The sequence below is a fragment of the Augochlora pura genome, chromosome 11 (assembly GCF_028453695.1).
Source record: "Augochlora pura isolate Apur16 chromosome 11, APUR_v2.2.1, whole genome shotgun sequence".
Lineage (NCBI taxonomy): Eukaryota > Metazoa > Arthropoda > Insecta > Hymenoptera > Halictidae > Augochlora > Augochlora pura.
In genome coordinates, this window is record NC_135782.1 from 8,905,423 (window position 1) to 8,933,417 (window position 27,995).

The following is a 27,995-nucleotide window of genomic DNA, read 5'->3' on the forward strand; positions in this document are numbered from 1 at the left end:
ACACGAATTTTAGAAGTTCGCTAGTTTACGGGAACAGGACACGGTCACTGCGTATATCGTGAAGTATAAACTCCTCTGCTCCAATTCAAATACATAAACGCAGGACGCCATAAATTATGCACGAGTCAATGATCTTGACGAAAATTTAATCGATGTGACGATCATTTAACAATATAGATAAATGTGATTTATTAGTATATTCAGTAAACTTGTGGCTTATTCTTAATTTATTTTGTTATTTATTCCTGTTTATTTATCGCGCGATAAGCGAGTGGATCTGAAAATACGATTCAAGATCGTTGCCTTTTTATCTAATAACGATTTTGAAATTGCGGAAATGGAGGATATTGAAGATTTATACTATTGGTAAGTATTGTCACTAGATTTCGCACTTATGTGATACAACCTTCTATTCATTTCTTTAACAGTTATTTGAAAATTCATCGATATTCAAACTTCACACTGTATTATACAGTTGCACATATGTCTATAAAATCTATTGTATGTAAAACATACAATTATATTGTAAAATGGCCAATATTTAACAATAATTTAATCAAATAATATTAAACACAAGGGACGAAAGCAGGGTTAATAAACGATTAAAATTTTCTTCGACCCTATCAAATAGATATTCAATTGTTGTTAAAAATTTCTTTAAATTAATATTGATATTAATATTAAATTTCAAACATGATCTTGCATTAAATTTTTAAAAAAGAATTAAAACTTGTACATTTATAATAGTTTCATATAATACGAACTTGAAATTTAACAATAAAATTATAAAAACAATTAGAATTGAATCAATTCATAAACGAAATTTTAGAAATGAGTTGAATTAATTAAAAACTTACACATTAATTTGTAAATTCGAATAAATAGATGGAATAACGTGTAACGAATAATCGTTCGTCGACTAAGCTGTATAATATTCGACTAAAAAGAATTGATTTGTATAATTAACTTGGATAAATATTTCTTCGAATAATTTCCATCCGTGCCCGCGTAATTTCCTCCCCAAACGTCGACGACGTCGTCTTGTTGCGACGCACGATTCGGCGTCCTCCGTCGATGATAAACTAACAATATTTTGCGCCGTTTGAAATTTCGAAAGGAACAGGACCCGAGGACACAGGAGATTCGGCCAGGACATCGGTAGTGGGGCGGCGATCGTGCAAGGTATCGGATTCAGTAGGAACGCGAGTTGGCAGCCGGTCAGTCGCGTTGTCAGAAGTGTCAGAAGGAAGTGTCGACCAGAGACCGGCGCTCGACGGCCCGTCGTCAGTCGCGAAAAAGAAGCGGACCGGCCCGATCGGCTCGATCGGCGTATCTCATTGTCGAGCAGGCTTGTAATCACATTGATCACCGGTGTCGCGGTGCTCGCCTGTCAGCTAGCAGAGTCTTACCTGCTTGCTGTCAACCAATGCGCCACGTGCGCGATGGGCATGATGGGAATGTTCAAATGGCTTCGAAAGTAAGTCTTTTCTCTTTTTCCACGTTTATTTCTCTATTATTATTGCAATAGACCGTTAATTCTTTTCATCCAGTTTCATGGATTTCTACCTAATCGTGTGTGATGAGTGTGTGTGCGTGTGTGTGCGCGCGTGTTTCTATTGTTGCGTGCTCTGTTTGAACGCGACATTTGGTGCTGGCCCATGTTTGTATCTCACTTGGTTAAACATATTTGAAAGATATTCTGGTTTGTGTGAAATAATATTTCAAGATTTATTTGACGCCGTCGGGAAGAGTACATTACGAGTACATACGTGAAGAAAATTATTAATTAAAATAATATTGTCTTGATATATACTGGAAATAATGATTTAAAACAGTATTTCGTGTATCTGAATTTCTATTAATTATTTGAGATTTTATTTCCTACGATTAATATGTATGAGAGAAAGTAAACCTGCAGAAAAAGTACATACGGTTTTCGGAAATAAGCTTTTTTGATATTTCTCGTAATTATCGGATGTTAATGGAACGTTTTAATGAAATGATATACATCTTAAATGTAAATACGAATGTGAAGAGGCGCTCGCAGATGCTTGTCGGCTAAATTTTATGAAAATAATATTCAAGAATTTCATTTCACGCGCAATATAGAGAATGTTCATTTCAATAAAATGTTTTGGGATCATACCGTAAAATACGTATTTTAAATACTTATCATATATTTCTAAAATTTATGGAGGCATTTCAACTAGTATTTCCTTAAATACAGAAATAGATTACTATTTTAAACGAAGCATGTAATACAGTTAAGAGGAATAGTATTTTCAAATATTTAGATTTGTTACTTGAAATATTTTTATCCAAGTTTGTTTTCATCGGTTTTCACGATGTTTCCATCAAATTATTGCAACATACTAAGCGGAATATTAAAATTCCTTTTTTATATAATAATCGCAAACGAAATTATTAGATTATATTCACGGACATGACTTGTCGCTACACGATTTAAATATTCTATTGGACAATTCATGGAAAAGTATATCGTAGATCGTAGACTTTGAAAAATTATAAAGCCATCGTCGGTAGGCAATTAGGCATTAACACATTTCGATATTTTTTACCAGAAATTCCTATAAGAAAGTACAATCGCGACGATTTTAAATGAGATGTGAGAACGATCATTTCGACGGACGATCTACAGCCGTGACAACGACAAAAAGTCTGTTTCCTACTTCGAAGAACTGATTTACAAACTATCACTGTTCAGATCTCCTGTGATTTACGTATTATGTATTTCTTATATATTAATCAATAAAGAACAAAGTCACGGTCAAGATATAATTAACAGGTCAGGAGAGTTAACAGAAAGTCGAAGCAAGAAATACGAGATCTATGGCAGCAGTTGTTCTTGTAGATCCCAAAAAAAGTTTGCTTTACTTAGCAGATCGTAGTAAAAACTGATTAAAGAATATTATGCTGCTCGTGCACGACTGACGCGACGGTCAAAGTGTTAAAAGCTTGAGTCGGCCGCGAATGCGCGAACCTGGTAATATTGCAATCGTCCATTGCACAGCGAAACGTAGAATTCGTGTGGACGTAGAAACAAATGTAGAAACATTTGTTTATGATTTGAACGGTTAGTTTAGTGTTCAAGTGACTGAAAATTATTCCAGGTAATGCGTCGTTAGCCGGCGTCTTCTGCGCGACTTTGAGACGATTGTGTCAATAACGTTCGCGGCGAAATGTGTTCTTGCTACTGTAAAAGGTTGATTGTTGTTAGAAACGGAAGGACAAGTCCCTCCTACAAAATATTTACAGTCGTTGATAGATTGCGCATTTAATGCATTTATGGGATAGATAACTAGATGAAGCACGACGAAATAAAGACGTTGGACAAATTTAAAAACGTTCTTATATTCTCGTCAATGGATTGAGATAATCGAAAGATTCAAGTACATTTTTATCTAGGTTTTGTTCTTTGCAAATAATTCTAAAACTTCTGGTTTTACATAAAAATATATTCTCGTCAATGGATCGGGATCATCGGAAAGATTGAAGTACATTTTTATGTAGGTTCTGTTCCTTGCAAGTAATACCAAAACGTTTGGTTTTACGTAAAAATCCGCCGCCCGGTCATCAATTATTACAACGTACAGTCAATTCATAAATCACAGATGAATGGATTCTATGGATTCTAGGCGCATGCACAGTGACGTCTGTTCTTATTTCGCCGACAGTTATTTCGTGAAACCGTTATCGTTGCGCAGCATCCTTAGCATTTTCTATCGCGGAATTTCTTCTATACGCTGGAAATCTTCTTATTAGCATTATTTTCCATCGCATATTTCATGTCCCGCAAATGCTTCGCGGTTCAGCCGACGATCATAACATAACCGATCGATAGCGCTATCAATCCGTGAAAGTGTTGTCGGGTTATCCATAACCGAGGAAACGAAACTTCGAAAAATCTGGCTAATTAACGTTCCGCTGTGGCAATCAGACCGCGAACGGTTTACGTATTTAAAGGCCCACTTAGAAAAACAGGAACTGCATTCATATTAATTTATTGCCCTCGACAAAAAGTCGAAGCAACTCTGCTAGTAGCAGACCAACATTAATTTTTTCTGATATATATATATATTCGTAGCATAGTTTTATAAGCACAGTTTATTTCACGATAACTTATCCGATAATGTTTTCTGATTAATTGAAATGAAATGTTTAATTTAATCATTATTTTTCCGATACGTTTGCGGCGTGTGTTATAACTTCAGTTTACTTCATAACTTATTTAATAACTATTCAATAACTTATCATTATATAATTATAATATAATTGTATAATAAATTATTCGGTAATTATTTCTAATGTATTTGTATTATATTTTTGTATTTTATCATTACAGTTTATTTTACGATAACTTATTTGATCATTTTTCTGATATATTTATAGCATGCTTTTACGACCAGTTTATTTCATCATAGCTACTGACATATGCGATAATGTAAATACGTGAAAATAAACAACGTCTTCAATCAGAGATATAGTACAATATAATACTTTAATTCGAAACAAGATTAATTTATAAATAGATAATGAAGTGTACGTAGATTTGAAAACGCGAAAACTACACGAGATTGGTAACACTTGGGTTTCCTAGTTGTACATTTTTCACGGGATTCGTAACGTTACGAAATCAACGGTCTACGAAAATAAATATTCAATTGCTCGGCGATAACGGTTCGTGACGTAGGCAGGTATGTTTGAAAAGTGTTATTGTGAAGCCAGCATTAACCGTTGGCTTAGAAATACGATTGCCAAACGTGTTTATCGTGCATGCGATTACTTCCAACTTATTTTTAAAAACTCTGTGATCAATTCCATTAAGTTAATTCGTCGTTCACGCTGTGTTGCATCGATTCGTTTTAGAATAATTTCTAGCCGATCTGGCGAAATAGTCGGAAATTGAACTATCAGCTGCGTTGCTAAAGGAAGACGAATTATCTTGAAATGCATGACTTAAGGCTGTTTCATAATCGCCCCGCATATTTATGAAAAGTTACATTTTCGATACATGGTATTACGTGCGCGACACATTCAACTGTCCGTACGGTACGTTTACGAAAACTTTGTAGATACAACTTTTCTCAGTCATCAAAATAATGATAATTGCTTGCGCGAGACTGCACGTATCGTTTTAACGCTTCATTTGCCGGAAGCCTATTTCATAAGATTTTTGATGATGAAGCTAACATGTAAACACAGCTTGACGATGTTCTCTTAAAAAACCATTTCGTTGGTTATTATTTTGCTAATTATTTTTCTGAAGATCTCATCAAAGAAAACCTTTTTGTTCATCTTTGTTCATTATCACTTTCAGCGTTGTTTATTTATTTTAAATAGTTATTTTTTATTTTTATTTCAAATTGTTACTTTTCCCCTTTATAAAATAAATGTTAATTACATTCACGAGAGATTATTTGCTTAAATAAAGGATGATTCTTGGGTCATTCTAAAATATTGTTAGCAATTTCTTATAGACTGTATTGCAACAGGAATACATTTGTTCCAATAATTTCTCGACGGGACATTCGAAGACAATGTTTATTCGAAAAGTAGAATACGTAAGCACATCAGACGCCAACTGTCGGATTGTTAATGTCGCAGTTGTCGCTGCAGCACGGGATCGTCTATTTACAAAGGCTTGTTTTAAAGAGTCGCGAACCTAATTACATTGCAATTCGCGTTGGTTACAACCTCGAGAGTACTACGACCTCTATAATCATCAGCGATGATAGCGTCCAGGCTTAAAATGTTTATCTCGACGTACTGACACGTCTCGCGAATTTTCTCCATAGAGAAATTTCAGTAATCACTATTTAATATTCGGAACGACGAATCTCATTGTCAAAAATATCATACAGCAAGTTTAGGAACGTTCGTAATTTCATCTATCATATTTTTGCACAGCCTTATTAAGTTACTCTTTGTAGACATTATAGTTTTGCTATGCATTTTCGTGAAATATGTGAAAATTTTCATTGTTAATAACTGTATAGTTAAATAATACTAATACTCCTAATGGACCCAAGTCCAAATGTAATAGTAGTGCACGAACTTGTTAAGTAGCATTTAAATAAAAGAAACAGTTCATTTAACATTTTCTTTCCATCATTTCTTTAAATGATCGATTATATAAATTCATTGTAATTGTTAGCTGGTAAATTATGTAAAATGAATAATTACCACAGTAATTTCTGTGACAACGTCGCAATAGTTATCAAATGAAATTAGTACTAAGATGTTAAATATTCATGTGAATAGTCAAATTATCGAAATGTTTATTTAGACGATTTTTCAACATCTGCTATCATCGGCCATTGGTTAAAGCTAGCAGTGAAACTACTACTACAATTGTTAGGCGAAGTACAAAAAAGTGGAGAAGCATTGCGGAGTTTACTAGGGAAGGGATTTACTTAACAATGCAACTAACGGAAGTGTGAACCAGCGCGCACATAATTCTTCGCGTTCGTATGATCTGACGTTGATCTCAGTATCGCGTCCGTTCCCCCTTTCGATGATTGTGTTACTAAGTGAACCTCTTCCCAAAGCCAATTCGGAACGCTCCCTCTACTTTTGGTATTCTGTTTGTCAACACAAAATATTCTTATTGTAACGGTAAAACAGGTAAATGTACACATTCAGAAAAAGAATTTAAACCGACCTTCAAATAGGAAGCAAATTTGCGACAAAGAATAATGTCTCGTCGAATACGTTATTCCTCTTTGTGACACGCAACAAACGAGTACTGGTACTCGATAGCAAAACGGAATGGAGGAATTGATTCCGCAGATTTTTCACGAAGTGAAAGTCATTTTGTTGATCGTTTTAGAATTGTCGAAGTCGGTCCAAGACAACGAGTAAGTAACACATCAAAACATCATTTAGTTTGTCGTTTTAGTAATAATCATTAGTCTCACTTTAGAGTGAGAGAGAGAGAGAGAGAGAGATTAGACAGATATTCTATATATTTGATTATTACTGGATTTATTTCAATTTGAACTATTCAAGTTCTGGAAAGCTATTTTGTATGTAGATATGCGCGTTGGAATTCCTTTTCCGAAATATTAGGTTGGAAACTATGAAACAGGCGTTTTTCTTTAGTCTGCGTTCAGCTGCGACGCCCGTTTCATAGTTTCCAACCTAATATCACTTTCACATAATCCATAAGATTAACCGATATTAATTGTAAACCATGAAACGTGAGTAGTATATTCTATGTTAAAGATTTGCAAAAAGTATTTCTTATTAGTATCTCTAATAACAACATAAAGCCGTCGAATTATTTAATTTTAATATTTTACAATTGATTATTAATATTATTATTAATTCTATAATAGGGTATCTAATCCTAATCTTTCAGTCTAATTTTTTAAAATCAATATGTAACGGAATTGAGCATTATCTGAATTATTTCGAATTTTATTTGTCTAAGATTATTATCCGAATGATTTCTTTTTAGCGAATATTTCAATCGTATAACGATTATTCATCATTCGCTCATAGTATAGAATTATATAAATCATTCCATCTGTTTATTCGAATAATTTTTTATTCTAAACGAATAATAAATAAAGAATAATTAAAATAAATAGAGTAAAGAATGATCGTCATTCGAATAAACTATTTGCACAACTCTTTATTCGAATAAAGTCTTATTCAGATAAATTGTTATCTAGATAAATTTGCATTTGTTTGGCTATTTACTCGATAGTGTCGAGTGGAATTTTATACGTTAGTGTTTATTCCTAACCCGTCGTCTGAATACAATGTTGCTCGACTCCGCTTTCTAGCAACAAGAGAAACACAATTCGTTAATTCGAAGGAAGATTATTGTTTTCCATCTTTCACGGGCTTCGTTAGCGAAAGAAACTGGGGAAATAATTATCCAGTGTGTAACAATGAGCTGACTGTCTGAAAATTTGTCATTGTTACTACGAACTTATCTGTTCCGGAACCGGTGTCCAACAAACTGAGACGTTGCATTGTTCGAAACAGTCGCGACAAACCAATAGGTATTTCTCTCACTGCGTTATAACAATGCGTATGATAATTACGGTTGTTAAACGTGTCACGCGTGTGACACTTATTATAATTGTTCCATGTTCTATTCTACATTCGAATAAAATGATCCACTTTAGTCGTTTGATCACAAGAACGCTTCTAACGAATTTAAACAAATTGAATTTAATGATAATTTAATTTTCTTCATGAATCAGTTTAATAAATTGAAAATAAGACACGATTGTATTTCGTCCTCAATTATTTTACAATTGTCGCATATAAATATTTCTTGATCCGTAAACTCTCTGCTAAGCACAAAAATTGCAATTCTTTTTGAGATTGTATTTTTTGCTCTTTGTGACTTCAATTTTAATTCTTATACTTATGCAGCATCGTTTAAACGTGATGAAATATGATTGAACTTAGTACTGTTTTATTTTACTCAAACACATCTTCAGATTTCGCAAATTAGAACCAGGAAATTTCGTTTTGTATGCAAACACATGAATTGATTACTTTTAACAGTTTTTAGTGTCACAAACGCGCATTTATTATCTCTAGATCTTTATGTAAAGTAAACATTTTCTGCATCGTTTGTAAGGGACAGATTAGACATTTAATTCCTGAATTCATAACTTTAACAAGTTGGAAACTATACATCGGTAACTCATCAATTGTTTTAACTTGCCAACTGTGTTAAATTGTTCTCACTCACTTCTCGCGGTGTAATTATCGCATAATAGGTGAACAAATTGACAAACGTCGAACACGTTTTGCTCGAGATCTATGCGCGATTCTTTGTGAATTTGCATCGCGAAAATATTGTCGCGGTGCGATCTGAATTATCACATGGAAATGTGAGAGCTGTCGTTCACTTTTGTCTAGCGGCGCCTATCGAATATTGCTACTGGCTCCAATTAACCATGCAAATGCCAGCACTTTCACAAGGCATTATTGGAATTGAAAGTTCCGATAAAAATACATCGAATATGTAGAATAACTTTACATAACCGCGTAATTGCACTACAAGGAAAACTGATGGAAGAGAAAATTGCGAAACGTATACAATATAGGTAGTTCCCAGCTACTGTGCATAGGTCGCGATGCTTATGATGTATACTGCTGATACGCAGAAATTGGATCTTCGTCGAAAATAAAAATTTTCTGCGCGAATTTCAGCAAATAGAAATCAAATAGAAAGTTCTTTCTTTCTTTAATTTCTTTACTAGACCGAATACAATATATTAACTGATTTCTCCTACACAGTTTTCTCACAAGTCCACAATACACCGATTAACATGTCGACATTATTCAAGTAATTGATATATGAATATTTTAGTTAACCGGAATAAAAATTCAATAATGCTGAATGTTGACTGTTCTTATTACACAGCGATTATTTATGCAAAATAAAAATTGTGCGCAGTCACAGGAATATTCAAGAGCTTAACAGCCATTCATTTATTTATTTTCTTAATAATGAGTTGGACGCAATTCAATCTTGTCTTAAACTTCGTTAAATGGTTTCACAGTTCTAAATCGGATCTACTCATTTTTCTCATAAATGCATAAAATCCGCAGACTAGTTACGGTGCTAACGAAATTACTGGCCCTATGTTAACTAAATAATCTAGCAAAAGAATACTAGTGGTGATATTGTAAAAAGAAATATAATAACACAATACTTTTTGATGATTAGCACACATTAAAACGATTGAAGTTTTAGTTTTCTCATCTTTTGTTGATTTTGATTTAATGACTTTTCAGTAATATCCAACCAGTGACGTCTTGAACCGTAGATGTTCACCAATTTGTGAAAATATTGTTAATTATTCAGCAGTTAACACGATACGCGATCTCCGTGACCTTCACCTATAACGTAACACACTGACAACAGAATTATGTTTTATCGCAGACGTCGTTGCAACCGGTCCCCACCGCTGCTAAATCGCTCTGATGATTTGCAATAAAGCGCTAGTTCCTCCAGCGCTACTATGAACATGAATGTTATCGTGGTTTTCGTCTAATTTAGTTGCACGTGAACGTTTTTCCGAGCATCTGCGGTGTTCCGCGTTTTAAATACACAACAAGATTGTGTAAAACTCCTAATTGTCATGCAGCGACAATAAAACTTTCCTTAAAATGAAATACTCTACAGCTCAGTATATACCGTACAATAATTTCGCGACATCCGGATTTGCATTTTTTAATAGCACAGGATTCTATGTTATCGAGATTCACCTGCGAGAATTACAAGATAAATAACGATTAAAAACTTCGACATTTGTGAACAATCAATGGAGTTCGAATAAAATATCTGCACCGAAGAATCTTGTGCAAGAATCTTTGTGAAATTGTTTTGTGAAAGTGGTGTGTTCTGTGATGTGAACCGATTTGTTTGAATTCAATAACAACACAACTTACGACTGATCGACGTTGAAATTGTTCAGAACTAATTTGTTCAATGGCATACCGTCGTAACAACTTAACACCGCCTAGGCATGGTAGAATCTTCGAAAATGAAGGTATTTAAGAAACTTAATTTCAACTGAGCTGTCGGAGTCCATACATTTATTTCATGATAAAAATGAGTGGTCGAATAGCAAAATGGCAGAACCGCAGAATATAATTTAAGGATATTATTACATCGTTATGAATTTATTAAAATTATTAGGACAAGAATGCAGATTATTTTTAACCACTAGAAATCCATCGTATATTCGTAACATTAACTTTTATGATAGAAAACTTTTCTTATCATTCAAGTATTAAGTTCTATGATACAAAACTGTTGTTATTTATCCTCTACTTTTACCACGAAAAAAGAGTTTACAGTCTCAGAAAAAAACATTGATCACTAGTGAATATCAACGTACATTTATAATGGAAATGAACAGGTGAAATTTCAATCAGTGAAGATATGAAAAGAATTTAAAAAGAAGAAAGGAATTTCTATTTGACTCGTGTTCGTTGCGATTGATGAAGATCATTTTTACATTGCATCAAGATTCGCTATCCAGTTATCGCTTACACAGTGTGAACAAGTATACAAATCTAAAAATCCCTGAAGTAAGGAAAACAGTACGGTTTGTGTATACGTTGTGCTACTGAAAAAAGTTTATTTAGTAAAACGCTTTCGTTATGCACTACTTGGGATAGGATTGTTCGCCCGTGAAGGAGAATTACCGTTTTAACAGTACAATTAAAGACCGGACGAAATCGTAGTTAAATCGAGTTTCTCAGTGAATTCGGTTCTTTTCTATGCCTAAAAGTGTCCCGGCAAAAAAATGTCAAGTGTGTCGAAGGCAGGTTAATTATGCTCGAAGAGAATAGAGTCTTTATCGGTTTGAAGGTGAGCGCAGGTGGACCGTTAACTATAGTCAGTCTAGCCCGACCACGATAGAACGACCTTCATTATAGTGTAGACTATAAAAGTTCCTCTTCGCCGTACGCTTTCTACATAAAACATTACAGAAAAAGGACGAACGTCTGGTGCTTTCTATTTCTCAGTTATCCTAATTATTATGCAAAGATCTCGTATTTATTTACTACATGAGCGATTAGCTAAATGAATAAAAGCTAGGAAACGAAACGGTTACTCCGGGAATGTTAGGTTGTTAATGTAGTTTCGTTCTTCTAGGAAAGTTCCTTAATTAAAGTTCCTTAAGAATAAAGTAGTGCATTGGGTGAATTTAGTTCGAATAAAGAGATTAATGGAATGACTTGAATTAATTGAGCTCAAAATAGTTCCGCTGTAATATATTCCTCAAGAATATAAGTAAAAAAAAAGTTTAACAATAAATTTCTCACAGAAAGTTTCTATAATTTCAGTAATTATGAAAGAAAGTGTAAACTGATCATTTTTATTAACCTGGTGTTAATTATCACCTGCATCGCTGACTAAACTTTGCAATTTAAAAAAAATCGATTGAAAAATGACATTGCATTCACGTTAAATTTGATAATATTAATCTTCGTTGATTACCTTATGGATCGTAAATCGGCAATCTGCTTATACATAAAAATACTATAAAATAAAATACAATAAAATTAGCAACATACAGTCAGCTTTAAAGAAGAAAAATTATAAAATTGTACCATTATACCATAATTTAACAATCTGATATTTCTTTTCTGAATTATATTATATTAGTCTTAATGTAGAAACATAACACACATTCTAATGCTATATTATCCAATTTAAACTAGAATTTGTTGCGATAGAAATTAATACTTATTTACCAGAAGCCAATTAAGCTTTTTAATGACTGATGATCTTTTCTAAAGAATGATGATATCAGAAGCAGTTATTAGACTAATTAAACGATACAGTTTCTTGTATTATACATGAAACGTGTCGCTTCTGAACCATTTCTTTCATAAAATTCCTAATTGTTGCTCTATGAATTAGGATAGTTTTTATTTCAATTACAGTACAGTTGTATTAAGAGCAACAAATGTGAAAGAGTGGATTTTCTTTGTACCATTTGATATCAATACAGTGGTGTGGATAATTATACCTAATACAGATGCCCAATAGTCGAAATAACTTTTACATTTTTAGTGATATTTAAACAAAATCTTACAATAACATTGTACATGTATATTTCTATATTAGAAATAATAGAAAATAGAAATAAGCAAACACTGTATATAGCCTTAATTTTCTTAAAAATATCTCTTGAAACGCAGATCGTTACATGCGATGCTCGCAACGATGACATTCGCAGATTCCACGATTTTCTGCAATATAATTGTCACTAATGAAACTGTGGCGACGCGAGTCTCAGAATAGTGTCGAGTAAATTGTTACTTCGCGAGCGCACAATAAAGGTTTATTAGGCATACTAATGCGCTGTGTATGCTTTCTCCGTTAATAGCTACGTCTCGGTATGAACGAGCGGAGTCAACAGACGACGTGATATCCATTTGAACCATAAATGAAGTTGTATCAGTCGTCCGGTGATTATCATGTTGTCGCGTTGCAATGTGAACTGGAAAGCGGTAATTTATAGCCAAAACTCAATGTTTAGAGTCTCATATTAACACAAAATGTTTGTCTCTCTCAATGATGGTTCCATTAAAATCACGAAATTCAAAATTAGATCTTTCAGATAACTTTTCCAGCAAATACCGCGGTTCTAGATGGAAAACTATAACATTGAAATTGCAATTAAGTAGTTTAATTTTGTTTCCTACATAATGATGAAATGCAGATTTATGCTATATTTTAATGCGCGTGAGCAGATATTATATTTCAGTTGTTTAATGGTGATATAAGTATGTTTCGATTAACGCACAGCGGACTGGAACCCGTTTATCGTGGCCAAAGTTACTTTAGCGCTGTTTCAAGGTTTAAAGTTAATATAACGCGTCGACGAATTCGTGTCGATACTAGCTAGAATATTATCGAGTCGAACATAGAATCGAGGTGACCAGCTTATTATATGAAAAAAATGTCTTCTTACAAATTTGTATAGTTTAATTTGTAAAGAAGTAAATAGTGACCAACTTCTGTTGGGAACATCTTTTATCAGATCATGAGCGCTCAAGTGTTGAAATACTGTTGACATATACAGTGTGTACCAAGAACTCTGTCCACATAAATACTTGGTTATTTAAAAAAATAGGAGAAAATGTTATTTAAAGAAGTCAGAAGGTTATATTTGAATCGTTATAAATTTGTTGCTACTTGTATGTGGATTGAAAAATGATTCAGACTAGATTCAATACTTCAAGTGCAGCACTTAATATGCATATAAAATTGTTATTGAAACCTGTTTTCTCATATTCTGTAACTGATGTAGAAAACATTTAATTACACTTTCAATTTTATGATTTTGTTTACAGCAAAACAAACTTTTTCAAGATATGAAACTTAAGACATTGAATCTTGACAACGAAATGCTGCTTAGCCAGATCACCGTGCGTTGTATGAACAATCTAAAGTTAAATACGACGTGAACCGTAAGAGGAATTTTAAAAAATGCTTCAAAGTGCTAGCTTGGAAATTTATTTTTTGTGCAAACTAGAAATAATTATGAACAATTGTAGTAATTTCGACTTTTTTAACATCAATATATAATTAATTTTATAATATTATAGCTGGTGCAGAGACAAAATCAACGACCTACTATACTATGACCTTAAACCTCGTAATAACGTTAAAATAATACTGGACACGGTAAACGAGTTTCCACCCCACTGTGCATTGTTTTAAAACATATGCATCTCTAATGGTTGCTAGATAATTCTTCCTTGACAATAATTATTTTTAAAATCGTCCTAATCTAATGCAAAGTTTCTTTGATTAAGGAGAAACGTGACGCCTATTTCACTCTTGAAATCTTGTTCCGCCACTATCCGTAATCTCGTTACGTCCAGGCATATCTCTGTTAATATAAAAATGATACGTGCTCCAGGTATCATATCTGTGCCTCTTTCGAATTAAGATTACGCAAATTAGGCGTGGGCATTAAATACCAGAGCAGACCGCAGAATGCAAAAAGGACAAATCGTACATGCAGTCATTTTTCACGTCCAGATTTTGCATCCTTCGTTCATGGCGAACTAGTTACGTTAATATTAAAACTCGCGTTGCTAGTTCCTTATTTTCTAGCACGAGGAACAGGAAATACGGTGACGAGATACGCGTGATCCACATAGTGTGCCCCAATTTCAACTCGCCGATGAACTGTGTCACTGTAATTTGAAAATATACAGAGTGGTCCACCTAAACATTGCCATCGATGCAGGGCGGGTTATTATACGTGTATTATCACCTTGATTCGCGTGACTATTGTTACTCGTAGAGAAAAATGTTTCAGAAGAGATTCGAATGGTATGAAGGAAGGTATATTATGGCGTTACTAATTTTTTCATAAATAAACGCGTAACGATTACATAAAGGTCAATTTTACTTTTTTTTAAAATGGAACGAAGTATTTTGTAATACAACAATGGATGCAGCTTGACATTAAAGTAGTATTATATTAATATAGCATAATGCAATTAAAACATATCAATGAGCTTAAAAAATCTGAAAAAACTATTTTTTGCATCGTATTCGTCTCCTGGGAGAAGATATTTAGTATTGATATGATTTAGTATAATATATTCAAGATCAAGTTTACATAGTTTTGTTTATAGTCAAATAACCTGACATTTGTAAATTTCTGCTATGATTTTGTACCAGATTTTAATTTCGGTAAATTTACAATTATTAGTAATTGATTACCACAATTTTACCCAACGTGTAAAAATATATATAAAGAAAGAAAAAGTTATGACAATACAGGTGATAAATATTATTGATAGCAAAAAACTGTAATTAATATCTTTTGTAATCAACTACCATATTAAAGACGATGTAAATATTAGTAAGGCCAATTGAAGCAATTGTGCCACTTGTATACGTATGTACATCTATGTATGTATAGTTCAGTCTTCATTACTGAAGGAATAAAAACGTTGAGAGATTCCCTGCTTCACGGATTTTACGAGAGTTAAATTTGAAATAAAGACTGTAATATATGGAGATGTCTGGTTACTATATGCAGACAGATGGAAACTAACATCTTAGTCGGTATCAAATGCAAAGTGGAAAGTCTTAATTAGTTCTTCTACCGAATACAGCAGTGATAAACTTTGATAGGAGACTGTAATTTGTGACCGTCGGCGAAGATAACGTTTGTTTATTTTCCAACATGTTACTCCGAACTCTTTACGCTTTTTATCGGTTCTTTAATTAATTTTTCGTTCATAATTATTTCTACATAGAAAAAAAACGAAATTCTTCCAGCAATTAAATTGTACTAGCACGGCATATTATGTACATGGAATTTATATTCGAAGGTAAAAAATTTGAAACGGTCAATCGAAATGCCTACCTCCTATCTGAGATTTCATTATACGTTATAGTTATTCAATAGTACGTAATTGATAATTTAAACGCGAGACGTGAATAATGATTTGTTTGCATGTTCAATGCTTAAGTAAAATTACTCCAAAATAATAAACAAAATATGGGGAATAATTTATACTTTATTCATTTTGCTATTTTATTTACAAATATTTATGTTTAAACATTCATGTTTCTTTTGTAAAATTGCTGTAGCTTATTTACTTCGCGTAATAATTTTTTAATCAGAGACAGCAATAATCTATGTCTATCTATTTCTGATTTTTGATAAAATTGAAATGTGTATTTTGTAAACTTTTTCATCAATGCAAAACTAAGGCGTGCAATTACTATAGTATCATCTGATTAAATCAGGAAGATAGGGCAGTGAGAAAATTCCTCGCAATTTGAATCAATTTAAATCAGTCACTTTTGCCCATTAACTAGAGTGCAATTCATTGTTCAGATAATCAGCTGAGAGAATTTTCTGAACGAACCTCGTCTCACGTTGTAATTTATTTTCAAAGACTTAATGTTTAAACAATTGCGCCATTTGCTTAAATTATTCAACTAATGCATATTGTAGAAAAAAATCAAATATTTTATGTGTAAAAACATAAAATAGATTAATAACATTAACTACCAAAAAAACTATGAAATGTATCATTCGAGACCTAAAACTTGCAAAGAAATTAGAACATTTTCATATTTGCAATTATTCTGCTATGGAATAATAAAAATCGGTACACGGAAAATTTTGCTAGGGTCGTAGGGAGACCCTAGGGTACTAAATTAAACGAACACAAACTATGCTATCTATCAACCTAACAGTGAAAAAATCGTAAATCCCTCACAGTTAAGATGTTTAATAGCTTTGCCTGTTTTTGTTAAAGTTTTGTTTAATAGTTTTATTTCACAGTTTTATTTCTTTTTATTACCGTTTTGTTTAAGTTTTATTTGTTTTTGTAACAGAGACATTACTCAGCGAGAACGAAACGGGTGGAATTTAGCACAGAAGCAGTGTGCTCTAAACAAGTAAGTCAAATATAATCATCTTAATTAATAGTTCGACGCGTGGTATCTGTGATAGAAGTACTTTCATCTGTCGCCGGCATTTACCTTTTAGCTGTGAACACGATATACGATATGTATACCACTGTGATGCTACCGACACTTAGCCGCTACCTCGTCGAAGACTCTAATGTTATAAATATCTTTAATTGCGTTAAAGATATAATTTCTCCTACTCGATTTGCAAATCAATAATTTATATTATATTTAAATATCATCAGATAAAAGAAACAGTGAGTGTACCCTCGCATTGTTCATAATTATATCTAAGTGCAATGCACCTCTAAATACAGCCGTGTCCGGTAAATTAACCTGTGCAGATTGCAGTTTTGAATAAAAGTTAATATTTGTAATTGTTGAGTCATGCTATTGCTTCACTCGAATAAATCTAAATTTAACCAGTAGTAAAAAACCGGTATAATATTCATGAAGAAACAGATTTATAATCTCAAATGGCGTCAATTTAGACAGCCTTGATACATAGTTCGCTCCGACGAAATCAAATTTTACATCAAAGGAATAAAGATTTTTACTTACGTATATCCAAAAGTCCTCGGCTGTTGCGATGAAGGTTCAATGTTAGATTCAGTTCCTGTCCATTGTAATAACGTTGAACTTCACTGAACAGGATAAAATAACAATAATTATGACCGCACCTGCCGCGGGAAATCATTCCCCACCGTCAATCGACATCCGTGAAATTGTCTCGTATGTGTGCGCATGAGTTGGTCAGGATTCCCGCGTTCAATTGGACCGTTAACACTGTTTCCAAATTTACATAATTTGCGATCAAATCACCGACAAAAACTAATTAGCAATTTATTGCTAACAAATCTTAGCATTTTAAAGTATTCGATTGAAATAATTGGTTGCTCAACATGTCCAAACTTCAGGTCCTGCCAATCACAATAAGAGATTTTCGATAATGAGAATAAGTTTACGCAAACGATTTATGTTTCGACAATCGATCTATTGGAAGAGTAAGTAGAGTAGTATTCACGTGTTTTCAAGTTCGGTGAATTAAGATTCTTAGTTCAAGCGTGATACAGTTATCTTTGTCTAGAAAATGAGAAAACGACAGGAGAGAAAAAGACGTTATTCCGAACAGTCGTAAGTGATACATTTTTCTAATAAAACCAGTAAGCGCCTTAACCTATTTCGTAACGTGTAACAGAACTGAAAAATGCGAACTGACAGCGTCTATAAGAGGTTCTTCTAATCGAAGACTTCGATCGACATATCGGGTAGTCTTACTATTTCTGTTTACCTTCTGTTTGAAATTAATACCTTCGCATTTCGACTTCACGTGTAGAAGTTAAATTAACATTCGCACGCGTGTTCACTGTGCCATCTACTAAGAATGCTCTTTCTCTTGTGGTCTTTGTTTCACAAAGTACAAGTTATGTGTACAAACGCCAGATTGGCGGTGGTTTTCAAATATCGTATCACCAAGAAACAAGACACGGTCGTTTCATAAGGGCTACACATACATTATAAACTTCATGAAAAGTTTACGTGTACACGCAAAGTTAACCTATATTCGAAAAAAAAACTCGATCGTGTTAGACGTGAATCTGATCATGACAATGGATGAGACTCGTTGCGAAAGTATCAAAATTCTGTGAACTTGACAATGAAAGGACATATGTATTATGATTCTTTGTTTACTATTTCATGAGCTTCAATTTAATAACACCGTATATTATTTAAAGAAAATTATGCTACACCCCGATTATTAATGCAAGGGTTTAATATTATTTTCATTAATCACAAACGTGACGGTGTGGAAGGGGTATATTTTAAAGGTTGATGGGCAGGAAAAAATTTCAAATTCGAAATTACGTTTTAAATGGAACTGTATCATTTTTTACAACGCACTCGTTGGAACTAATTTCAAGGCGTTATTCGAGGCCGTTTATTATCGTTATTATGCATAACCAGCTGTAAGTGTGGTATAAAAATGCATAAGGGGAGATACAGAATTTATGACACGATTTACAACATTCTATAATACTATGTCATTTCGGCTACCCAAATTTCATTTTATTATGAATAATATACAGGGTGAGATAATAACTGCGGCCATCTTGAATAATACAGTGGGTTTTTTATTAGGACACTATATATTTATTAAACAGCCTATTTACACATTCCCTCTATTCTCAAAAAATGAAACTCGCGAATTTAATTATAATATGTGTACACATAAATTGTAAATCTGTTCTGAGGTTTCCTTCATAAATAAAAAAAGGAATACAACGCTTTCTTCCAGCGAGTCGTACCGAAGCGCTCTGCAAGCTTTCATAGACCGCAGAAGATGCTCGGACGACGTGGAGAAGGAAGCACCATGCAGTCCTGATCTCGTCGCCAAAAATAATAACAACAAATACGACAATGAACGCAGACTCCAAGAAAACAAGTGTTTCTCACGTAGCGTACCCTATGTGCCAGCTTCGGAGATTTTCGAAGTCGGTTGGATAGCGGGCACGGAAGACCGATATCTTGAACTAATCTTTGCCGAGTGGCAAAACACAAGAGTTTCTCTCAAGAGACACGTCCATCCCGAATGCAAAGGCGCAGTGAAAGCTGATTTAGGCGTACTCCTGTGAGTATCAATTAGCGTCGTTCTCGCATTTCTATTAACCCCGGTAAAGCCAAGACCTTCCATACTGTCCCACCTCTAGATGGATTCCACGCCGCGGTTTAACCGATTTTGATCAAATTTTCAACATGCATATAGATCACTGAGGTCTACGAAAGGCAGTTTTTAAACTTTTGTTGTAGGGTCAGATAACAAAGCGAAAAGCCGAAAGTTACTGATAAGAGTATAATTAAGAAAAAGAATTTCGGTTATTGTCTAGTGGATTAGTTCCTAAAACAGTCTAAATAATCCTAAAACTGCAAATTTCACCGTCATTTTCTAAAATTCAATTAGTTCAATAATTTATGTATTTAAGCCTTGAATAGCCCGATTTAATGCCAATTTATCACCACATAAACTACCGAAACGGGTTTCCATTGTACGAGGATTCAAATATTAATTCTTCAGATAAATCAATAAACAACTTCCTTCCCAAACATGAAAGAATTTAGGACAAAATAGATTATCAAAAAGGTAATTGTTTCGTTTGTTTGTTTGACTCAGAGAAATTCCACATCCGAACGTGTTACTCTTGATGGGCATGACGCATACAGATGACCACGGTTTAGTCTCCATTTTCGAATCCGTCGATTGCACCCTTTACCATTACATACACGAACAGGGTGAACGGATATCGATACAGAGCATAGCGAAATGCGTAGGAAGACTCTCCGATGCTTTAAGACATTCCCATGTTCTCGGGTACGTGCACAGTGCCATCAGCTCGCATTGCGTCTATCTGGCTTCCAGCGGCATAGCGAAACTCGGGGGATGGGAGCTGGCTATGCAGGTCGATAACGTGAGTAGATCAATTCCATTATTTTATCTTTTATTATCACTTTTATAATCATCGTTCGATATTCGCCTGACAGAGTACTTAGAACAGATATAAAAATGAACGTTTGTCCCAGTAGATTAGTTGCGCCGAATTTGTTTGCGGTTTGCGAACTGCAAGAGAGGTGAAAGAGCAATCATAGTCAGAACGTCGATATCGCAGATTTATTTTTTGTACATTTTATAACCATGCTACTGTTAATGAGAAGAATCCGTAGACAAAACATGAGAGAAATACGATTCAAAATTTAATCACGATATTCGACATTTCGTGTTCGATCGGATACTTCAATTATTTGGCATAGTACTGAAGCGGTTGAAATCGTGCGGGTGCAACGTCACATCCGTCGTTTCATCGGCGCACCCAACGGTACTTCGCAGCAGGAAATTGTCGACGTTGTTTCTCACAAAATGTTCATTTTTGAATAAATTCACTGTACCGTGACAGTCTTAATTGTATCGACCGACGGAACCATTGAGATTCACGTGAATGGTAGACAATGGACTGCCATATCTGTGCGGTGGTCATTATTTTTGGACGACCGACTCGTCTCGAACATATTTTTTCACGGATTTTATTATAACTATTTTCCGATTACATTTTCCGATTTACCTACGATCGTTGGTATTTCACATTTTTGTAATATTAGCACATATTTCACGTACAGTCAATCAGAAAAGACTACGGGGGTACCTAGTAAAATTAAAATATTTAGCGCTTGTTTATCTATTTATTTAAATTAAACAAATTCTGAAAGATTCTTATAAAAATATATAGTATAATATTTATAAAATATGTTATCAGCAATGAATGTTATTTAGTTTTATACGATTCTGTTAACTGTATAGCAGATATTCATTTTTATATATTTCAAGGATATTATCGTTTTTCAAAAAAATTTCTTCAACTTCATCATGTATTAAATCGTTTAATTTTATTCGAATTTACAGTCTCGTTCAACGCACTTCAACTAATTCTAAATCCATTTGTACTGTACGCAGTGACGAGAGAATATACAGAGATATTCATTAATCTTATACATAAATAAAAATATCCTTTGACAATTTCTCGTCACAAATGCTGCAAGATAATATTCATGCCACGCTAAAGGAAGTGTAAAACATGCCAACAAAAGGGAAATTGAATTCAGTAGCACCTGTGTACATATGCATTTCTGCAAACAAATTCCCCGAAGTTTACACATCCGTAGAAAAATTACCCACGGTTCGCACGACTTTCTTCAGGCATAATTAATATCATCAAAGCAATGTAACATTACAATGCGCACAAATTGTTCAATAATATTCCTGCGTTCTCTACGTCGAATACAGTGAAAGTATATATAAGATAATTAACCATGCACAATAGAGAAAGTTTCAGAATTTTAGGCAATACGATAAAGCGTGTAACCAGGAAATAGATTCGATATAAAGATAATCGAGAACATTAGAAGTCAATTTTGTAATTAAACATTTTCATGAATCGCGTTTTTAGGACTAATTACATATCTGTTCCCTTTATGTTAGTAAAAACTGTTATCGATGTTATAATTTCTTCAAATTGTGATTGTATTGTGTTTCGATGTACTTGTTCAAGTAACACCACAATGTTATATATATTATTTTTACTTGACGATTTTTTTCAATTGTAATTTCACTATAGCCAAAACCGAACAGGGAATACGAAGAGCGGTTAAGAAATGAAATTTTCCGTTGGCAAGCGCCAGAACTTTTCGAAGATTATGAACCACGAAAAGAGAGCGATGTTTACGGGCTCGCTATGTTAATTTGGGAAATTTGTACAAGTAAGTGTCCGAATTGGCATTTTCATATTTCTAATTTACTTCGATTATTATTTTTATTACAAACATTTTACAATTAAAAATTTCAAGTTTTCGTTATTTTCAATTTCAATGTTTCCTATATATTGACTTCTTTCTTTTCTACGTCTCGACATTATAAAATAACATTTTGCCTAATTTTATCCTGTACTTCTATCAAAAGTGACATTTTTTACCATCAGCTACTTTTATTTCTACTAACATAATATGTTTTATTTCTGTGAAACCCAATGTGTTAGTAATAATACATGATATTTATTTATTAGCATATTTTTATTCGTTTATCTCTTTTAAAGTACATTATTTTTCATTGCAACATTAGCAATTAGACATCAATTAATAACATTGTTTTGGGACGTGCAATACGTTAACGGTAAAAATTTTATGTAATGTTACAATTGTTATCGTTGCGAGCATTAAAGAAAACATTTGTATCTATCATGCTATGATCGTTTAAAATGAATAGTATAGTGATTTCATAAATATCTATAATACATCGAAAGGCGTGCAAAACTGCTAAAATGTTCCGAACGAAGTTTAGAATGCAAGGCATGTATTTCACAGATTTCCTCAGGTGAACCTGAACTATTACGAGATTAACTATTACAACCACAAATTCCGCTACAACCTTGTCATAAAAATCAAACAGGTTTCGAATACTTAAGGAAATGAAATTGTTGCTCAGATTTCGATGGATTCCACGTGGGAGTACTTTTCTATTACACCCAAATTCATAGTAAATTGTAATAAAACGTTATTATCAATTTCTATAATACTTTTAAATAAATTCACATGCGCAAAGATCGCAAATAGTCACAAGAGAACTGAAAATGCATTCAATTATCAAAGTTCATGCAACCAACGAGATAACCAATCAGCCGCAAAATACTTTCTACTTTTTGGTACAGCTGCAATCAGATTAAAATCCTGGATCAATTGAACTAATTGCATAATAACTTATTATATTAATCCGTTTTGTACATTACCGAATTTATACTGTTAAACAAAAACATTTATATACATTTATACTATGAAAGCAAAACATTTTGCTTTTATATCTTCTGAAGAATCGACGTGAGTTTTAAAATTTATTTTGTAATTACAATTAATAAATTATTTTCTTATTGTTAGATTAATATTTCATTCCTAAACGACTCTTTCGTAGTGAACATTAAGTAATGAATTGTTTTTATACATCCCCGTAAACTTCATGAAATGAAATTGTATTGCATAGAATGTATGATTCAATAATGCTAGAAATGATTTTTTATTCATCTATAGTGCAAGTGCCGTGGAAAGGATATAGCCGAGTGGATGTGGAACGACAGTATGTACAACGGAAAAAGGGAATCGAATTGCATTCGTTTGACTTTCCGCCTTTGCTTTATAATTTGTTGGAGGCTGGACTACAAGTCGATGTCAACAAAAGAACACTTGATATGAATCGAATGCGTAGATTCCTTCAAAGACTTGAGGTTCGTTCCCATTTAACTGCTTTCTAAATCGAACTTTAAACTAACTTGGGAGTCTCTAATTTTCTCTCTTTCTCTCTACGACAAAGTATTAAACACCATTAGGATAATTCGAGCTACTGCAATGCCGTGAACTTTTTACAGATAAATACATAAATATATGAGTTAAACGTTGGACGAAAATTTAAAACGATTTTTTCATGAATAGATGTATAGAATAATTGCAGTCACCTTCAGATAATAGAAAGCTCAAATGTTCCTTGTTCTTTTCACCAAACTGAAATCGTGTTACACAACTCTGTTATATTTAAAATGCAAGTGCAATTTCTGTATTTAATTTCTGTTTCTTTGTAATTACCTTGAAGATCATCAAATCATATGCTAATCAGCGAAAACGATTCAATTGCTTTTGCTTTATTAAATATATTATAAAAATTCACTTTATATATGAATTTTGAGTGAAACAAGAAGATAGATCAATGATACACATGTAATTTAATATCCGATGAGAACATAATTTTATAGTTACTGTTTTTTGTAAGACAATCTCTCTTTGCATGATTGGTAACAGGATCATCTACCTTATCTTTTCCTTGAAGACGTTTCTACATCATGATTATCGTTATAAAGATTATGGCATTTATATAATAAAACATGTCAATTTTATCCTAACATATTCAGATGCAATATGAAGACGAGGAACCATTTTACATCGATCAACAAACGAACAACAACGACGATGACCCTAGCAAAACGTATAAGCTGCCGACATCGAGATCTCCGGCAATGACGAAGAGCGACGGTCCGAGACTAAGAAAAAGCGTTTCAGCGAAACAACTATCCGTTCCAAACAGTTCCGAACTACCAGCGAGACATTATCCACGTATTAAAAAATTCTTAGCCCAGCCGAGTGGAAACATAAAGACGATAGCACACATCGAGCCAATAAACGTATTTGCCGATGACGTTAAACATAGCAAGAAAGAGAGCCTTCAGAAAAATATGAATGCGTTTTATAACATGCAAAACACGTTCAGGAAGAGCCACTGTTCGCATTGCACGTCGGAGTCGGCAAGTACTATACAAAATGAGGAAGCGCTTGATGTCCTGGAATCGTGGAATAGTACGTACAAGAAAACCAAGGACAGTGCAGACTCTTGGGTCACTTCGATCTGCACGTTGCCATCGATTGACACCACCGATGATGAATCTTACAAAGATGCTATGACAAACTTGAAACAGCTGAAGAAAGACTTGGCGGACAAAAGAGAACATTTCTTCTATGGGAGCGATTCCTCTCAGAATTCTTCATATTCGAGTACGTATGATGTGAACGTAATCATTAGAATAAAGTTCATCATTCGTATACTGATTGACGAATGACAGTGCTTAGCAATCTGTATGATTCATTCAGACTTTGCATTATTAGTAGACTGTGGATTGTATGCATTTATGTCAAAAACGGGTAACTGAAATTTAAAACAGTGAAAGGATTCAAAGAAATTCAAATATAACTTGTTAAAATTATTTAAGGAAGAAAATCGTACTTGACTTCTATGTCTTGCGTTAGGTACAAATAAATTTCATTTTGCACAAAAATTCGCAATCTAATTATACTGTTCAACAAATTAAAACATTTTATCTGTCTTCTAATAACCATTGGGTAATTCTTGTAGAGTGTCGCTTTGCCAAACATGCTAAATTTAAAATGTTTAGCAACAAACAATTTCAATGGTACTTTTGTTCCTGGAACTTTATTGAAAAATACTTTATAGATCGGTGATTAGTATTTACAGAATTATAAAAATTGGGCTCCTCAATCCAGCGCTAATTAAGCATAGCATATTTAATACTATTTAGGAATATAAAATATTATAAATATCAATACTGACATATTCAGGAAACTTTCCTCTATCTTTTTAGACCAATACGACCTTTCTAACGTTTCTCGTTTTCGTATAATACTTGATTCTTGTTAAAATTCGCACGCAGTTACAGAAATTCGTGTTTTTTGAAAACTGGATGATAAAGCAATTCGTTTAACTACTCAATGTTTATTAAAAGGCAACGTGTGTTTTGGACAATTAATTAAAGATAACAAATTATATGATAATAAAGGCAATTAATTGAAAGTGTATTCATTTTGAAAATCGATGCGGTCGCAAAAATTAAAACTTTTCTGAATTCGTATGTTCTAATAGGTCAACAAATTAAGGAAAAACCCGTCCAAGCAAAAAACGCGGCCTACGAACCTCATAAACCAGCTAGTCACAAAACAAGCATCCAACCAAAGTACAATAAATCGACCAGTCAATATGATTCGTCTTGTATGAAATCGTCAATTCATCAGTACCGCAAGGTACACTTTTATCATTGATACGTATAGTAAATGATCCGAATGGTATACTGAAGTATATTTTGAAATTATACAGTAATCAGAAACGAAATTCCAAAAATATATTTCTTTCTCAACAAGAATAAAATATGAGATGGAGTCGTCTGCAATGATATATTTATAGAACCATAATATTTTAATTGTAACAAAATCTAATTCAATTATGACAAAAGGAATATTTAATTATACCTATTCAGATGACTGATATCAGAGAAATGTTCTTCATAAATAAAAAATTGAATCCACTAATCTTTGTCTTAGGCGCCTTATGCTCACATGCCAGGGCTCATTAAAGATGCAATAGCGCAGCCGCAAGTATTAAATTCCGATCCACAAAGCTTTTTTGAATCTTCTTTATGGAGAAAGGAGAAATTAATTTGTTTAGCCAAAATGAGAAAATCTTATGGAGATGAATCAATGGTATTATGTAATACAACTAATAAAATGTCAAAGCTGAAAGATGAAAAATAGATCGCCATCATTACAAATTTTCTAATTCCAGGCACATTATACACAGAGTACAGAGAACGACAATATAAGTAATTCTGCGACTTTTACTAGAAACGTCACAATGGATTCAGACTCTCCGAAATGCAACAAGACGTATGTTGCAAAAAAGCAATTACAAGGTAATGAATTACGATATATATTCTTACGCCTTTATAAATATTAATAATCAAATTATTAGCTACAGAGGGAGAAGCCAGCCAAGAGAGATACATATCAGAGTCGGAAGATGTAGACGTTTCAACGAATGCTAATCTACAAGACCTTAAAGACGCTTTAGAACGTGCTACAAACATTGTACGAAGCGTATCTCCCAATTCTGATGTATCTTGTCCATCCCCATTCAGAAATTACGAGAACTTCGAAGCCTCTATAAGAGAGAGTCAAGCGAACAGAGCCATGTTCGAAAATCTGTACGATTTGCAAACGTGTGATGATAGTGAAGAAATTAAAACTATTGAGAAGACAACGCCGGATGATACGTTTTTATTTAGAACGGAGCTTAGTAACAAAGTGACAAGTAGTACAATGGATGACAGCGAAGTAACAAGAAAACCTGAAACTACTGTTAGTTTTGACACCACTAACTATGAAAATCAGACGCATTCATCCAGCGCGACGTTCACCCGAAATTTTATTTGCGAATCTATCCTTGAAGTATCAAGCGAATTAAATTGTTCTTCTAACGATATAAAAGCAGACAAGACGTACGAATTGTACAACATTCAAGGTATCAAAAAGGAAGATTTAGGAAATTCCTCGGAAAATGTATGTAGTTCCTCAAAAAATGAACGAAATAGTTTCATGAGACAAAAACGTCCAGAGAAAAATGAAGAAAAATCCACAGAATCGAAACTTGATTTGTTCCTAACTGACGCGGCAAGGACAAAAAATTGCAAATCGTGTCGCCAAAGCACTTTACCAAGGCGACGTTCTTTACCTGCGGCGTTGAGTCAATTAAAGATATGCAATACCTCAACGTTGGGTAAGCTACCTATACGCAGAGGGGTAAGCATATTATTAATCATCGATTAATTTCTTATTAGTAATAAATATATCAAGCTGATAAATCTAAACCAGACTTAACAATATTAAATACAGATTTTGGTACTATTTTGCATGAAATTATTTTCTTACAGGATGTTCCAGACAATACTGTTGAAGATTTATATATAGATGACGAATTCGGTGACCCTTTAACTATTAACATGATGTTGATATCAACTGATGATAATTTTCTGTCAGACTTGTCAGACTTATCAGACTTAGATATATCAAAAGAATAATTATCATTTTGGTTATTATAATTTAT

At 33.4% G+C, this 27,995-nt stretch overlaps 1 protein-coding gene across 2 annotated transcripts; it reads left to right on the top strand.

Moving 5' to 3' along the window:
* The first annotated feature begins 1,300 nt into the window (after window positions 1-1,300).
* LOC144477012 (uncharacterized) lies at window positions 1,301-27,969 on the top strand. 2 transcript variants are annotated; one of them, XM_078194396.1, is made up of 12 exons: window positions 1,301-1,477; window positions 16,895-16,957; window positions 19,266-19,598; window positions 20,139-20,433; window positions 22,132-22,273; window positions 23,591-23,784; window positions 24,463-25,099; window positions 25,983-26,140; window positions 26,438-26,596; window positions 26,679-26,805; window positions 26,865-27,691; window positions 27,823-27,969. In XM_078194396.1, the coding sequence occupies exons 1-12, from the start codon at window positions 1,443-1,445 to the stop codon at window positions 27,967-27,969; spliced, it is 3,117 nt and encodes a 1,038-aa protein (XP_078050522.1). In that variant the 5' UTR covers window positions 1,301-1,442. The 2 variants fall into 2 exon arrangements, with proteins under 2 accessions (XP_078050522.1, XP_078050523.1); XM_078194397.1 differs by having other exon boundaries at window positions 26,871-27,691.
* The last annotated feature ends 26 nt before the right edge of the window (window positions 27,970-27,995 follow it).

What these genes read in the sequence shown, in the direction of transcription:
- LOC144477012 (XM_078194396.1), top strand. Translation starts at nt 1,443, where the DNA reads ATGGGCATGATGGGAATGTTCAAATGGCTTCGAAA. An exon ending in TGGCTATGCAGGTCGATAAC is followed by an intron (nt 20,434 to 22,131) that starts GTGAGTAGATCA and finishes ATTTCACTATAG; the next exon opens with CCAAAACCGAACAGGGAATA. An exon ending in GATTCCTTCAAAGACTTGAG is followed by an intron (nt 23,785 to 24,462) that starts GTTCGTTCCCAT and finishes TAACATATTCAG; the next exon opens with ATGCAATATGAAGACGAGGA.